General features: G+C 57.7%; 1 protein-coding gene across 5 annotated transcripts in view; it reads right to left on the bottom strand.

The window, feature by feature from the left end:
- Window positions 1-14,665, bottom strand: part of Nlrc5 (NLR family CARD domain containing 5) — an 80,654-nt gene that overhangs the window by 8,089 nt on the left and 57,900 nt on the right. For 4 of the 5 annotated variants that reach the window (XM_078032358.1, XM_078032357.1, XM_078032359.1 and 1 more), the window contains 14 exons: window positions 12,762-12,851; window positions 12,602-12,664; window positions 10,651-10,734; window positions 9,870-9,953; window positions 9,297-9,386; window positions 8,953-9,021; window positions 7,290-7,373; window positions 7,122-7,205; window positions 5,100-5,186; window positions 4,071-4,151; window positions 3,342-3,425; window positions 3,015-3,104; window positions 1,912-1,995; window positions 1,481-1,564 (listed from right to left, as the gene is read on the bottom strand). In XM_078032358.1, the coding sequence (XP_077888484.1) occupies window positions 1,481-1,564; window positions 1,912-1,995; window positions 3,015-3,104; window positions 3,342-3,425; window positions 4,071-4,151; window positions 5,100-5,186; window positions 7,122-7,205; window positions 7,290-7,373; window positions 8,953-9,021; window positions 9,297-9,386; window positions 9,870-9,953; window positions 10,651-10,734; window positions 12,602-12,664; window positions 12,762-12,851 (1,158 nt within the window). Of the gene's footprint in view, window positions 1-1,467; window positions 1,565-1,911; window positions 1,996-3,014; window positions 3,105-3,341; window positions 3,426-4,070; window positions 4,152-5,099; window positions 5,187-7,121; window positions 7,206-7,289; window positions 7,374-8,952; window positions 9,022-9,296; window positions 9,387-9,869; window positions 9,954-10,650; window positions 10,735-12,601; window positions 12,665-12,761; window positions 12,852-14,665 lie in introns of all 5 variants that reach the window. The other variant, XR_013430910.1, reaches the window with a different exon arrangement.

The raw sequence follows: 14,665 nt of genomic DNA, 5'->3' as shown, positions 1-14,665 counted from the left end.
GTCCTGGTTTGCCTAGAGCTGAGGGTTTTCCAGGACTGGCCACTTTCAGCGCTAAAGCCGGGACAGCCCTGGCAAACCAGGATAGTTGACCACCCTGCCAAGAGCTGCCCCCCAGCTGATGTGGCTCCTAACCACCCTGCTGCAGGGGGGACAGCTGGAAGAAGCCAGCTGGACTTCAGGAGAAGCTTCCCATGGAAAGAGACGCTCAAAAAGGACAGATCTGGAATTCAAAGAGGCCCCTGGTCACTGAGGACTGATTTCTTGTTTTTCAAAAGGAAAGACATCAAGTGTGTGTGGCTCCCTCCTGGGGACACAGTTTTGATGTGCCCACTTCAAAGGTCGGTAACTGAGGCCCCACGGGGGAAGCAGCAGCACAGGGGCCAGGGAAATCAGAAGAGGCAAGGTGCCCAGGTCAGGGCACAGGACTGAGTGCTTCTGGGACCCCCAGCTGCCAGCCCTGGCCCAGGGGCCTGTCAGTCTTTGTCAGATGGATCAGTGAGTTAGAGGATGACCTCGTGGGGCCTCTCGCTCCCAAATAAAAACTTCTGGGAAGCCGAGGAGAAACACGGGCACGTGGGGGGCTCTGGGAAGACAGTGGCCCTGTGGTCCCAGGCTTCTCTAGCCCCCGCCCCCTCCCCAGGGCAAGCCGAGGAGCCCAACGCAGGATCTCAGTGCTATGGCCAGAAGTCAAAGCTACTTTTTAAACCGCACTCAGAAGATACGTTGAGAAGAAACCGGAGAAAAGGGTCACAGACGGATTGTTCCCGCAAGTTTTCTCCGGGGAGTCGCTTCTCCTGGGGACTTGGTGCCCTTTGTTACTGATTTCCATCAGGATGGAACTTTTTATAACCAGGAGGTATTTTTGGTCATCAGAAAAACTTTGGAGAGATTAAAAGCAGGAAACGCTGATGGTTTTTTCCCCCGCCCCTGGATGCTGTCTGAACAGGAATCTGTGCATGCGACTTCTTTTAGGCTGGTTTGTGACCCGCATCTGGCCACTGAGAACAGTTTGTATTTAGAGCTTCAGCGATGAATGTGTGGCTGAAGCCAGTCCAGTGAGACTCAGTTAGGCCTTTTGTTATGACCATAAGGGGAAAGGTGCTCTCTTTCCAATAAACTGGGAGAAAATAAGCCAGTAGCCACGGGCCAGCCCACCTGAGAAGCAAGCTGAGTGGAGTGGGGGAGAGAAACCTGACCAGCAGCCAGCGCCCGGATCCAGCCATGCCTGAAGTCAATTGCCTTGGGATTTTCCATGACATAAGCCAATAACCTCCTGGTTTGAGTTTCCTGAGACCAATCACCTTGATGATCGAGTCCAGAAAAAATCAAAAGATCTTGGGAAAGCATTTAGCTCCCCCCGGGGCCATCAGAGACTTGCCAGTCTGTGCCCACAAGAGATATCAGGGTTCCTAGGCACACTCCCTCTCCCTGCCCACCCACCGCTCGCTCCGGCTCCCCATTACTCACCACCGCCACTTACTCGAGTCTCCTCAGCCTGCACTTCCCCTGCAGGGCCCCCATCAGTGTCCTGGTGCCCTCCTCACTGAGCCAGGTGTTGGAGAAGCTGGACCAAGCACAGGCACAGTTAGGTGGGCCGCCCGGCCCTGGAGCTGAGCCGCCCCTCTGCCCCCCACCCGCAAGCTCCCGCAGATCCCAGACGGCTTCCAGCTCTGGGGTCCCCGTGGCGGCACTGCTTGCCCTGCTGTGAAAGGACACCAGGGACAAGGCCTACCAGTGACACTGTGTAGGTCAGTGGCAATGCTGAGACCAAGAACCCAGTGCCCAGCCTTGCCCGGCCACGCTCGGAGCGGCTGGACTTCAGCAGGAGGACCGTCCCTGTGCACCTACCTAAAGCCCCACTGTCCTGTCCCTGGGACCAGCCCCTCCCTGGTCACTCCACCCCGGACTCACTCCAGCTCCTCCAGGTGGTGGCAGTGGACCAGGCCAGCCGCCAGGTGGACAAGGCTCTCGGGGCTCACGCAGCTGGAGGTCAGCCTGGTGGGGACAGAGGGCAGCAAGTCAGGCAGGAGCCCTGGGGCTCAGGAGCCCCTGAAGCTGGCAGCAGAGGGTGAGGATGTGGCTCCTGGGGACAGGGTGTGGGGACCTCCTTGTCTTTAAAAACCTCTCCCGTGGGGACTTATTAAGCCAAGATATAGCTGGAGGCAGGCGCCTGGGCCATCTCCTAACCACTACTGCGACTCACAAGGACGCCCTGGTTGGGCTGCTGTCCATCACTGCTTTGCGACTTTCAGCCAGTATGTGGACGGGGCCAAGGGCCTCTGTGGGCGGGGCCAAGAGCCTCTTGGGAGGGGCCAAGGGCCTCTGTGGGAGGGGCCAAGAGCCTCTTGGGAGGGGCCAAGGGCCTCTGTGGGCGGGGCCGAGGGCCTCTGTGGGCGGGGCTGAGGGCCTCTGTGGGCGGGGCCAAGGACCTGTGGCTTCAGAGCTTCTCTTCATGAGGCAATGGGTTGGACTGAACGTTAGAAAAGCTTCCTTTTGCAACTGTCATACAGATCCAGTGAGACTTGCCAACAAGGGACAGACTGAGGAAGCAGACATTTACATCGTCATTTTTTTTTTTTTTGGTCCTAGGAAGGGAACCCAGTGCCTAACCACTCAACCACATCCTCAGCACCTTTTATTTTTTTTATTTAGAGACAGGGTCTCGCTAAGTTGCTCAGGGCCTCACTAAGTTGCTGAGGCTGGCTTTGAGCTGGCCGTCCTCCTGCCTCAGCCTCCTGAGCCGCTGGGATGACAGGTGTGGGTCGTCTGGCCACTTCTTACTAGTTTGCAATTATTTCAAAAGAAAAATGACACCAGAGCATTGGGAAGGGAATAACCCTGTCACTAAGAAAGCTCTTCCTTGTCTGTGACCCTGGGCCCTCGGCATCTTCTCTAGGAGCCTGTGCCACCTGTCCACTGGGGGGAACAAGAGTCCCCTAGGCCCAGGGCTGGGGGGACAGGAAGTGCTGGGCGGGGCCGAGCGGCAGGGGCTGGGGGGAGTCTTATCTGCACACCGGAAGCTCCTCAGCTCCGAGAGGGCCAGCAGGAGGCGCTGCAGCAGGCAGCCGGCATCGCTGGTGTCAGGGAGGTTAACCTGGGACAAGCTGAGAGACCAGGGACATGCTAGAGGCCTGCAGGCTGGACGCGTCTCGGGGTCCTCCACGCAGAAGGGGAGGCCAGGAGAGGGGAAGGGCCACCCGAGCTCCCGGTGCTGCCCGGGGCTCTCCCTGTACGAGTCCCTCTGGCAAAGGGGAGCCAGAAGGCCAGTGTCACCAATGGCCTGGGGCAGGTCCTGGCTCAGCAGAGACCTCAGGCCTCGATCTGCGTTGCTGGGTACCCACCTGAGCAGCCGCAGCCTGGCACATGTCTCCATCAGCCGTGTGACAAGAAGGCTGCGATGGGTCCCCAGGTCACAGTGAGCCAACCTGGAGGCAGATGCAGAGGTGGCAGGAAATGAACACCTGCTCCAGACGGAGGATTCAGCCTCCTTCTTCATGGAGCGCATGGCAGAGGGGAACGTCCCACGGTTTGTCCAGTTATGCACAGTGCTGAGAGGAGGGGTCAGGCGCACCCGCTGGTATGGCCGTGCAGGTTGCTCACTGAACAAGGGAGGACGCCCGGCCAAGGAGGCCAGGTGGGGCTGAGATTCAGCCGCACTCTATTCCCTTAGAATGTATCCATGTGGGGCCTCGTCCACTCAAAAATGGTGACGTTTTAATTATCAAAAATGTGCTGTGGCTCTAGGTCTCTGAGGGTAGGTAATGGGAGAGCTTGACGCTCTTGGGGACCTGGGAGCCTCAGGAAACGGTCTGTGCAAAGACCCTGAGTCCAAGAGAGCACAGTGGTGTTCCAGGAACTCAGCCGATGGAGGTGCCTGCAGCTGGGAACAGGTTTGGGGTGCAGACGGGGAACACACGCAGGAGGCTTCATGGGACGGGCAAAGACGGGACGTCAGAGGGCTCTGAGCCCAGCCACGGGGAATCTTGGTGAGGACAGCCGTGCACCTGCTCCCCGCCACCACCTACCCCTTCCCCCCCACCCACCCCGGTGCCCCGGGCGCTGGGTCCCACCTGAAGGCCACAGCCTCTGGGTTCTCTTCCTGACGAGGGAAGTCCAGCTGCACACAGAGCCGCTGCTGGGTCTCAGAGATGCTGCCGGGGGCACGAGGAGCCAGGGTGAGGCTTGTGGCAGCCTCCCCTGGAGGCTGAGCCGGGGCGGGGGCTGCCAGGCCTCCACCAGGGCTCCCAGACCCCCTGCCTGGGCCGCCTCCTTCCAGCCAGGACCCAGATGGGGGTCAGAAAGCAGTTCCTGCCCGGAGTCCCAGCGAAGCCTTCACATAGATTTTAAGGGACTGACAGAGGCTTTTCAGACCACGACGAGAGCCTTTCCAGGTGTCCAGGGCAGTTCCAGAATTTTCCAAGGAAGGTCAGGGGCCACAGCCGGGTAGAAGGATGGGGCAGGGGACCCATCTGCAGGTGGCATCTGCACCTTGAGCTCACGGGCTGGGCCTGAATGTCAGGTCGGGCCTCCCAGGCGGCAGGCGCCTCAGCATCCCTGGGCCTGACTCGGTCCCTCCCAGAGGCAGGACCTGTGCTGTGAGCCCACGGCAGCCCTCGGGCCTCTTGGACGCTCTCCAGAGCCTCCGTCCCTGGGAGGGGTGCCACGAGACCCCGGTTTTTGGAGCGGGAGGTTGAGGCCAGAGAGTGACAGAACAGGCTCAGAGCAGTGGACACCCAGCTGGGATCCGAGGACACAGGAGCCCTCGCTCTCAGCCGCCACATGTCCCTCTGTTATCTCTGGTCACAGAGCCACACCCAGGTGACCACTCTGGGCTCCCAGCCACGCCTGCCCGCCTCCTTCTCTCCTGCGTCTGACCCTGTGGCTTGACTTTCGCACAATCCCATCAGATGGTGTGGCCCTCCTGGAGGTCCCTGAACCCCCCCAATCTCGGGGGACGCAGGGAACTTGCCCGTGACCCAGCTGTAACCCGCCCAGATCAGTGTCTCAGAGGCCAACGTCTCCAAGAGGGTTGTTCAAAAGAGGGTCCCAAGGGTCACAGAGAGAGGAAGAAGCCCAAGGGGACTCCTCCCCAGACTCACCTGATTTCAGTGACGTTGCCCGAGGCCTGGGCACAGGCTTCCAGCAGGGCGGGCACCCCGGCTCTGCCCACCCACGGCTCCTCCACCCTGTCACAGAGAGGCACACTCAGGTAAGGTCCCCCAGGGCCAGCAGCAGCTGATCTGCACTCTGGGTGGCGGAGGGGGACCAGGAGGGGCGGGAGGCTTTTTAGTTGGGGACTTATTTTAAAACTATAAAATTATACAATTAGGCAGAAGCATACAACGGAAATAAATGTCACCCTGGTGCCAACCATCATTCTGCAGCAATGCCAACCGAATATGTTATTTCTTAAAAAAAAAGATCCCTATCATGTTAACATGACAAAGACAGGAAGACCACCCTGTGACCCTGACTTTGCATTGAAAGAGGAAAAAATACACAGAGAGAAAGAGGGAGATGGGGGTATGAGGAAAATACATTAAATATTTGTTCATTTGGTCGAATTTTATTATCTTTAGTTTTCTATGTTTTATGATTTTTTTTTTCAGTACAGGGGACTGAACCCTGGGGGCTCCACTACTAAGCTACATCCCCAGCACCCCCACCCCCTGCCCTCTTCATTTTTATTTCGAGCAACCCACTAAGATGCGGAGGCTGGCCCCAAATTTGAGATCTTCCTGCCTCAGCCTCCCAAGTCACTAGGATTACAGGTGTGCACCCCCACTGCCGGCTATATTTTATAAACTTTTTGCAATGTGCATTAATTTAGAAGCAGGAAAAAGAGAGTGATTTAAAATAGTCTTCCTTTATAGTTATGTTACATTTTTTTTAAAAAACACTATTTTCTTCTTTATGCTCTTCTGGATTTTCCACAAATTTCTACAACGAGTACATATTATTTTTAGGCTTAGGAAAGTTTTATTTTAAAATGTTATTTTGGGAGATCCAAAAATTCTGAGTGTATGCCCAAAAGGATTGAAAAGAGGGACATGAAGACGTTTTTGAATACATGTTCATAACAGCATTATTTATAAGTCCACTGGGTAGAAGCAACCTAAGGTCCCTTGGTAGAGGAATGGGTGAACAAATTGTGGTCTATCTGTACAGTGGAATAGTATTCAGCCTTTAAAAAGGATGGAGTTCTGACACAGACTACCCCAAGGCAGAACCTTGAGCACATGATGCTGTCTGAAGTTAGCCAGGGACAAAAGGTCAAATATGGTCTGATTCCACTTAGCAGAGGTCCCTCGAGTAGTCAGTCGTATGCATAGACAGAAAATAGATGGGCGCTTCCGGGGCTGGGGGAAATGTAAGCAGGAATTATTTATTATTTATTGGGTACAGGGTTTCAGTTTTGCAAAATTAAAAAGAATTCTGGAGATCAACTTCGTGAGACCCTATCTCAAAATAAATGAAAGGCTTGGGAGGCTGCGGAAGCAGGACCACGAGTTCACAGCCAGCCTCAGCAACTTAGCAAGGCCCTAAGCAACTCAGCAAGACCCTTTAATATTTATATTTAAATAAAATATTAAAAATTTAATATTTAATTTAAAATTTAATATTTAAGTAAAATATTAAACAGGGCTGGGGACGTGGCTCAGTGATAGAACACTTGCTTAGCAAGTGTGAGCCCCTGGGTTTAATTCCTAGTACCTCAAAAACAAAAACAAAACCTTTTTGCTTTTTGGTATGTTATTTTTTGGATTTTTTAAAAAATATTTTTCTAGTTGTAGACGGTCACAATACCTTTATTTTACTTATTTATCTTTATGTGGTGCTGGGGATGGAACCCCGCGCCTCCCACATGCGAGGCCAGCGCTCTGCCCCGCCCAGCCCCGGGTGCCTTGAGCGCTGAGGCTCTCTAGGGTACTTACTTTAACCCTTGGTGGGGACTCCTTTGGGACTTTCATTTCTTAAACCCCAAAGCCTGAGCCCCACCCGGGGAGGGACAGCTTCTCTGGGTGCCCAGGGGCGACTCGGGACAGACGGGTCCAGTGCAGGGTGTGGGTGTGGGGCAGGCCAGGGCCAGGGTCCTGGGCCCCCGGGAGGGCGGGAGGTACCTGAGGCAGAGCCGCCCCGCGGGGGGCCTCGTCAGGCTCAGAAGGAGGGCCAGCTGCTCCAGGCCCAAGCCGCACCGGGTCAGCCTGGGGACAGAGGGCGGTCACTGGCGTGGCTCTGGCAGGTCGCCCCACCTCGCAGCTGTCCCAGGGGATGGCCTGGTCACTCACGTGATCTCCGTCAGCTGGAGGGCCTGGCTCAGGCTGGTGGCCAGTCTGGGCACATGCTCGGGCCCAAAGCTGCACTCGCTGAGCCTGGGGCAGAGGGTGGGCCAGGCCTGGTGGGCGAGGGCCGCTGGCTCCGCCTCCCCCAGTCCTCCAGGGGCCCCGCAGGGAGCCCCACGGAGGCCAAGGCCTGGGCCAGCCTGCGGGGGCGCTGCCTGTCTCTGATGGAGGACCCCCTCCCCCCAGCAGTGTTAAAGTGAGTCACTTGGGGGACCCTCGGCTGAAAAGGGGCAGCACAGGGCCACCTGCTCTGGGGGACAGGGCCACTGGCTATTGCTCAGGGGCTTCCAGGAGGGCCTGGCCTCTGGGCTGAACTTCAGGGCTCTGAGAATTTTCTCTCAGAAGCAGCAGGGAAGAGGCTGCAGGCTGCGGGCCCAGGTGAGCAGAGGTCGGGTGTGCACACCCACAGAGCAAAGGCCCTGAGGCCGCAGTGTGTGTGTGTGTGTGAGTGTGAGAGTGTGAGAGTGTGTGTGAGTGTGTGGATGTGTGTGTGTGTATGAGCGTGTGTGTGAGTGTGTGAGTGTGTGGGAGTATGAGCGTGTGAGCATGTGAGTGTGAGCATGTGAGTGTGAGCATGTGAGTGTGAGCATGAGTGTGTGAGGGTGTGAGCGTGTGTGTAAGAGTGAGTGTGAGCGTGAGAGTGCGAGTGTGTGTGAGTGTGTGAGAGAGAGAGTGTGTGTGAGAGTGTGTGTGTGTGTGACTGAGTGTGGGTATGTGTGAGAGTGAGTGTGGGTGTGTGTGAGAGTGTGAGTGTGGGTGTGTGTGACTGAGTGTGAGTGTGTGTGAGTATGTGGGGTGCTGGGGAGGGCATGGTGGGAAGTGCTCAGATTGAGGAACAAGATGAGGCAGGGCCTTTGGGTCATACTTGGGCCACGGAGCCTCACCCTAACTGTAAGTCTTGAGGTTTCTGGGGTCGAGATTCTGGAAACATCTGAGAATAAATCCAAGTCTGGTCACTTCCCAGCTGTGTGAGCCTGGACAGGTTACTGAACCTCTCTGTGTTTTAATTCCTCATCTGTACAATAAGGGATTGGAGGACAACCTACCCCTCAGGGTTATTGTATTAAATGAGTTAATGTTATAAAGTGTTCGGAAAGGCCTGGCTGGCTAGGGAGATGTATCGGCTATCATCATCATCATCATCATCATCATCCTCTGAGGGCCCTGGGCTCTGTCTCTCTCAGCCTCACCATCATGTCCTTGGGCCAGTTCCTCTGTATGTCTCACTTCAGCTATAAACATGACCTCCAAACGGGTCCCCTTGCCTCTGGCCAGGCCTCCTCCAACCCATTCACCCACAGTGCCAGGGGGGTCTTCTCTCTCTTTCACACACACACACACACACACTCACACACACACACACACACACACACACACACACACACACACACTCTCACACCCGGCCATGCCACTGTACTGCTCTAGACTCCTCAGTGGCTCCCCATTGCCCCAATATAGAGTTCAGACTGGAGGTTGGGGTGTCCGTGGCAGATGTGGGGGACCAAGCCCAGGCAGAGAGCTTGAGGCAGACTGAGGAGGAGAGGCCCCAGTGGAGGAGGCTTGGAGGCCACCACCGGCCAGACCCCACGGGCACTGTCCCTGGGGTTACCTAAGTGTGGTCTGCGGGGTCTCCCCCCGCTTGGAGAAGTGAATCCAGAAGTCCTGCGCGGAGCCCAGGCTGCAGGGAGAGAGGACAGGGAGCACAGTGACACAGGGTGCCCAGGGGACACAGAGGGAAGGGGACGCCCACAGGGACAAGGTGGAGAAGCCACAGGAGGAAGGACCCTGGCCGCCTGGAGATGGTCATCCTCAGGATGGACCCGGCCTTCCCCGTCCCACGAGCCCCGCTCCCCTGGCACCCGGCGTCAGGGGCTGGAAGCTGTGGCCCCCTGAGCAGAGAGGGGCAGAGGCCCGAGAGGCTGCCGATCTCAGGTGCTGCTCCTGTCGCCTTACTTCACGGAGGCCTCCCGGACCCGCGGGCGGGAGGGCAGGGTCTCCAGCAGCTGCCACACGCCTTCCCGCGAGATGCCGTTGAGGCTCAGGCTGGGGGGAAAGGAGGCTCAGGATGGCGCCTGCCAGCCCCTCAGCCCCGCAGCCGTCACTGCAGAAGAGGCTGAGTGTCGAGGCCGGGGCGCTGGGGCCAGAGGACCAGGGGGACACTTCCACGCCCAGGCAGAACGGCACCAGGCCCCAGTCCCTGTGAGCTGCACCCCGTCACTGCCCCTGTGGCCTGCACAGGGCGTGAAAGACCCCACAGGCAGCCCCACCCGCCGGGGCAGGGACAGGGACAACCAGGGAGCAAAGCTCTGTTGCCTAGCAACAGGTCAGAGCCCAGCGGAGGTGGGGCAAGAGTGTGGATGGCTTCCTGGGGACCCTCCTCCTCCTGCGGGGACATCTCCAAATCTGTGTCCCCCAGAACTGCCCCTTCCCTCCGTCCCCGGGTTCCCTAGGGACCCTCCAGGGACGCGGCCATGCCCTGGCCCGGGGGCCTCCCTCTCCCCTGTCCTGGGCCTGCTCCCCACTTACTCGAGCGACCCCGAGATGGGCACCTGGGGCAGGTGTTCCAGAAGGCATCTGAGCCCATCATCACCCAGCAGGTTCTCCGCGAGACTGCAAGGGGTCGGTCACAGGGGTGGGTGGTGGTCCCCGTGCCTGCTCCCCACGGTCCCCGTGACCACCGTGTGTACTGTCACGGTTACTCAATGTCACCACGCCATCCCTGGCACCACACCCACAATATCACCACCGTCACCCTCACCCAGGATCGACCAGCACCCCCACATTGCCCGCCCCACCCTCCTCCCCGGCTCCCCGGCTCCCCAGCAGGCCCGCCCCAGGCTGCCCCTCAGTATCTGGGGCGCCCCAGGCCTGCGCGTCCAGGAGGCTCCCAGGAAAAGCCAGTTCACTCTCACCCCACCCCTGGCCTGTGTCCGGAGCCATGATACATTCAGGGACCAGAGAAAGGTTGGGGCCTGCCCCTCTGCTTGGGTCACGTGGGAAACCATGGGACGTTCCCATTCCCTGTCCTCGAGCCGTCTGTGGTTGGAGCCACAGTTTCTGGACCAATGTCACCAGCTGGGTAACAGGGGCAGCCTCGGGGCCCAGGTCCTACGGCCCTTTCTGAAGGGCTCCCAGAAGTTGGGGATGGGAGAGAGAAAACGGGCCCAGGCAGGTTTAGGATGTCCTGGGAGTCTTACGCCTCTCCTTACAGCAGATCCGAAGGTGTAGGTGGCCCGTGGGAGTCATGCCCACAAGGCCAGCACCCCAGCCCCACCCAGGCACCAGTCCTGCCCCTCCCTGGACTCACTGCAGCTGGCTGAGGTTGTCACACTTGCTCAGCAAACAGCACAGGGGCTCCACGTGCTCCAGGCTCAGGCTGCAGCTCCGGAACCTGGGGGGGGAGGGAGGACATCAACAGGGGACCAGGCAGTCAGCTCCTGGGACCTCTCCATCCTGGCTAGACCTGGGCGTGGACTCTGGGCTCCGCCTTGGATCTTCTGAAACTACCCAGCAACGCCCCCACCCCCCCATCCCACCCCCCACACGGGCTCCACCTGGCTCCCAGGTTGGTGTTGCTGGAGATCAAACCCAGGGCCCCTGTTTGCTGGGCATGACTCCACCACCGAGGCGCACACCCAGGCCCCGGTTCTCCCCTTCCTCACCTCCTGCAGAAGAGCTGCCTGCCACTGAGGGAGGAGCCCATGCAGATGGCCGGGGTGCCCATCCTGGCCCTGTCCCTACTGCTCTGTGACCACAGCTGGCAGCTGCTAAGTGTAAGTGTGAGCAAGGTTCTTAAAATGGTTCGGTAACAGAGAACTGGCAGCTGCTTTTGCTCAAAGCACTGACTCTTTGTCAGCGCCGGCAGGTGCCCAGGGGATCCCTAACGGCATCTCTGCCTGCGTTTTGTGTCTGTCTCCTTTATTAACTCGGGACCAGGTCCCTGCTCGCCTCTGCAGGGGGGCACGTCGATCCTGTAAGCAGCGGGACGTGGGTTGACGAGCCCTAGATTCCCATGACCTATGCACCCCCTTTAAGACTGAGGACAGCGAGACAAGAGCCACGGAACTGTTCTCAGGGGTGGCCAGAGCCTTGGAGGGGCACCCAGAAGAACGGCAGTCACCTCGGATTCCAGAAAAGCAGAGCCACCCCCATGAGGTCACCTCCATGCCAGTAACTGAGGCCGGACGTAGGAGCCATCATCTCATGGGGACTGGATTGTCCCTCAAGCGATAAGGACGTCTCCAGAGTGACCTTGCAGATGATGGCCAACCAGAGCTGGCCTGACCAAGAGGACCGCCTCCGCCAGCTGTGGGAATCCCAGCCGTAGATGTCCCCACCCCTGCCCTCGCTCCCCTGTTCTCTAAAACCTCCAAGTTCCCGTCAGTCCCTTGAAGACACATCTTTGGTCACTCTGCCCCACATCTGCTCTTCCTGGCATGCCCACGCTGATTCAGATCCCTCTCCTGTCCTTCCCTGCTGTCCAGCTCATTGATGGGCACATTGGCAGAGGTGACAGAGATGGACAACCAGAGGGATGGGTCCAAGTCTCACAGGAGAGCTGGTGACAATAGTTTCTAGAAACATCGTCTCTGCATTCAGAGGTTGCCCTCTCTCTCTCTCTCTCTCTCTCTCTCTCTCTCTCTCTCTCTCTCTGGAACCGGGAATTGAACTCACCTCCCAGCCCTATTTTGTATTTATTTAGAGACAGGGTTTCACTGAATTGCTTAGCGCCCCACTTTTTCTGAGGCTGGCTTTGAACTCGCGATCCTCCTGAGCAGCTGGGATTACAGGATGGGCCACTGTGCCCGGCCAGGGGGTCCCCTCTTGCTCTGGGTTCTGCTTTCATGCAACACCTTCCTGCTTCTCCCCTGGGGCCCACAGAGCCTGGCTGGGGTCAGCAGGGGAAGGACCCTAAGGTCTGGGGGAGCGGCCGCCTTGGGCATGGCTTCACTCGGCTCACAAACCCCGCAGCACGGTGGCTCGGAATCCAGGGCCGGTACGAGGGCTCGCCCAGGTGCCAGGCCTCGGTGGAGTGGGGCTTGGGCAGCTGGCCTGCAGCCCCTGTGTTCTGGCGGGGCGGGCGCAGACCCTTGCCTCCCTTTGGAGGCCCTCAGCTCTCTCTGGACGTCCACGTCTTCATGTCGGGTGCAGCGAGTCTCCCTGCAGGGTCCTTCCGCTCTGCACTCTGTGTGACCACGCAGGAGGCCAGTCTACTGTCCCCAAAGCCCCCCGGTCTGGAACACGTTAGGGGCACTTACCCACAGCTCACGCCTTCCTTGTCCTCGCTAGGTCTGAAGTGCAGGGTGGCGTGAGTCAGGGACCTGGAGCAACAGCACCCGGCTCAGCCACCCAGGGCCACAGGGTGCTCCCAGGGGACAGGCATCCCTCCTCAGAAGCGCAGCCTGTGACAATGCCCACCTGAGGTCCACCTTCTGAACCCGGGGGCACAGGCTGAAGACGTCGGCCAGCAGCAAGGGGCTTCTTGGGGACAGCCCCGTCGGGCTCAGCCTGAGAAGGAAAGGAGCAGAAGTGAGATCATGGACAAGAAACCAGGAGAGGATGGAGGGCAGGAAAGGGGGCAGCGGGGGGGGGGGGGCCGAGCAGAGCCGTGGGGAAGGGACTCGAGAGGGACAAGGGGCCTGGGAGGCCAGCAGGCTTGGATTTGCTGTGTGACCTTGAATAACTTACTTGACCTCTCTAAGCCTCAGCTTCCTTATTTGGAAAAGAGAACGGATCGGATCCTGATCTACCTTCCTCTCTGGTGCTTGGGGATGTGATTACACCCAGCAGGGATGACACTGGCCCGCCACCGTGTTTACTATTGTTGTGACACTAATGTTTGTGCCCATAACACAGACTTGACAGGCGAGTCCTTACAGAGTGAGAAGCCTCTATTGAGATTTGAGCTCAGTAGTTCTTTGTGGTGGGGACCGACCTGTGAGCTGTCTCGCTAGATGCCAGCGTAGTGCTCCCCACTCCTAGCTGTGACAGCCAGAAATACCTCCACTGCCCAATGTCTCCTGAGGGGGCAAAATCACTTCCACTTCCAAGCCACTGCCTTAGAGAAGTGCGAGGTCCACCTTGCCTTGGAGGCATCCTCAGGTCCTCCTTAACCTCCATCTCCTCCACTTTCTCTCCAAGGAGTCTCCCTGCCCGACTCGTTGCTCCCCAGCTTGACTCCATCATGCCTCGGGGCTTCACACATGCTGTTCCCTCTGCCTGGAATGCAGTTCCTTGCTCTTCTTCACAAGGCTGGCTCCCTCTCCTACTTGAGGTTGCAGCTCAGGGTCCTCCCTAAGATATGTTCCCTGCCACTCTGCCATCTTCTAACTCAGCTGTCCAGTTGTCCACTCATTTACCATCAAGAAAAATCACCTTACCCCTGGCCACATTCGTCTTATTTGATTTCAATCTGCATATGGCTCGGCTCCTTGTGCGACAAGGCGAGCTCCAAGAATCAAGGACCTGCTCATTTTCTTGTTCCCTGCTGTGTCTCGAGTGCCCCCAATAGTGCCTGGCTCATAGCAGATGCCCAAACACCGCAGGATGAGCAAAACAAAGTGTAAGCCCTGGTAAGGGTCGGGCTGGCCAAAGACAGATGAGGAGTTGGGACCAATGCTGTGTGACTTAGGCAAAGAAAAGCCCCTCTCTGGTGTGAGGATTCCCACCTGTTCATTTTAACCTGCCTTATGGTTAAAATAGGAGCCCTTCCCGACCCATTCTGTCCAGGCAGGTGGGGAGGACCACAGAGGGGCCGTGGGTCGGCTGTTGTGCAGCTGCGGGCCTCTGGATGCTGCCGTGCCTCCCCTGTCCCCATAGGAGTGGACGATAAGCAAGACCCCAGAGGTGGCGTGAGCCGTCCTAGGCGGCCCAGGCCCTCGGCCTTGGTGTTCAGGGTGCTGTTATTAATACTATGATTTAATTTCCTCTTGTATTTTGCATCTCAGCCGCAGCTGTTTCCCCCTCTGCTTGAAGAATATTTAAAGTAAATCCTTTTTAAATTCTAACCAGTCTGAGCTGAAATTAGAAAATAGAAATTTTAAACACTTTGGGAGAGGCTGCTTCAAAGCTTCACTGTGACGGAGCTAAGATGGTGACCTTTTAAAAAGGAGTGTGACATCTATGTGGCCTGCACCTATACCGGCCTTCTTAGGAGCAGGTGACCTTCCTGTGGCCGGGAGAAGGACGGTAGTGCATTTTGAGGAACTGGCTTGTGTGGGTCCCAACCTTGGGGAAGGGCAGGGGAACAGAAAACCCATTTGCCAGGTGAGGAGACTGAGACCCCCTGGGGACAAATAACTCCCCTGCTCTCAGGTTGACAG

This window comes from Ictidomys tridecemlineatus, chromosome 15 (assembly GCF_052094955.1).
Source record: "Ictidomys tridecemlineatus isolate mIctTri1 chromosome 15, mIctTri1.hap1, whole genome shotgun sequence".
Lineage (NCBI taxonomy): Eukaryota > Metazoa > Chordata > Mammalia > Rodentia > Sciuridae > Ictidomys > Ictidomys tridecemlineatus.
This window is presented reverse-complemented; position numbering and strand designations above follow the sequence as displayed.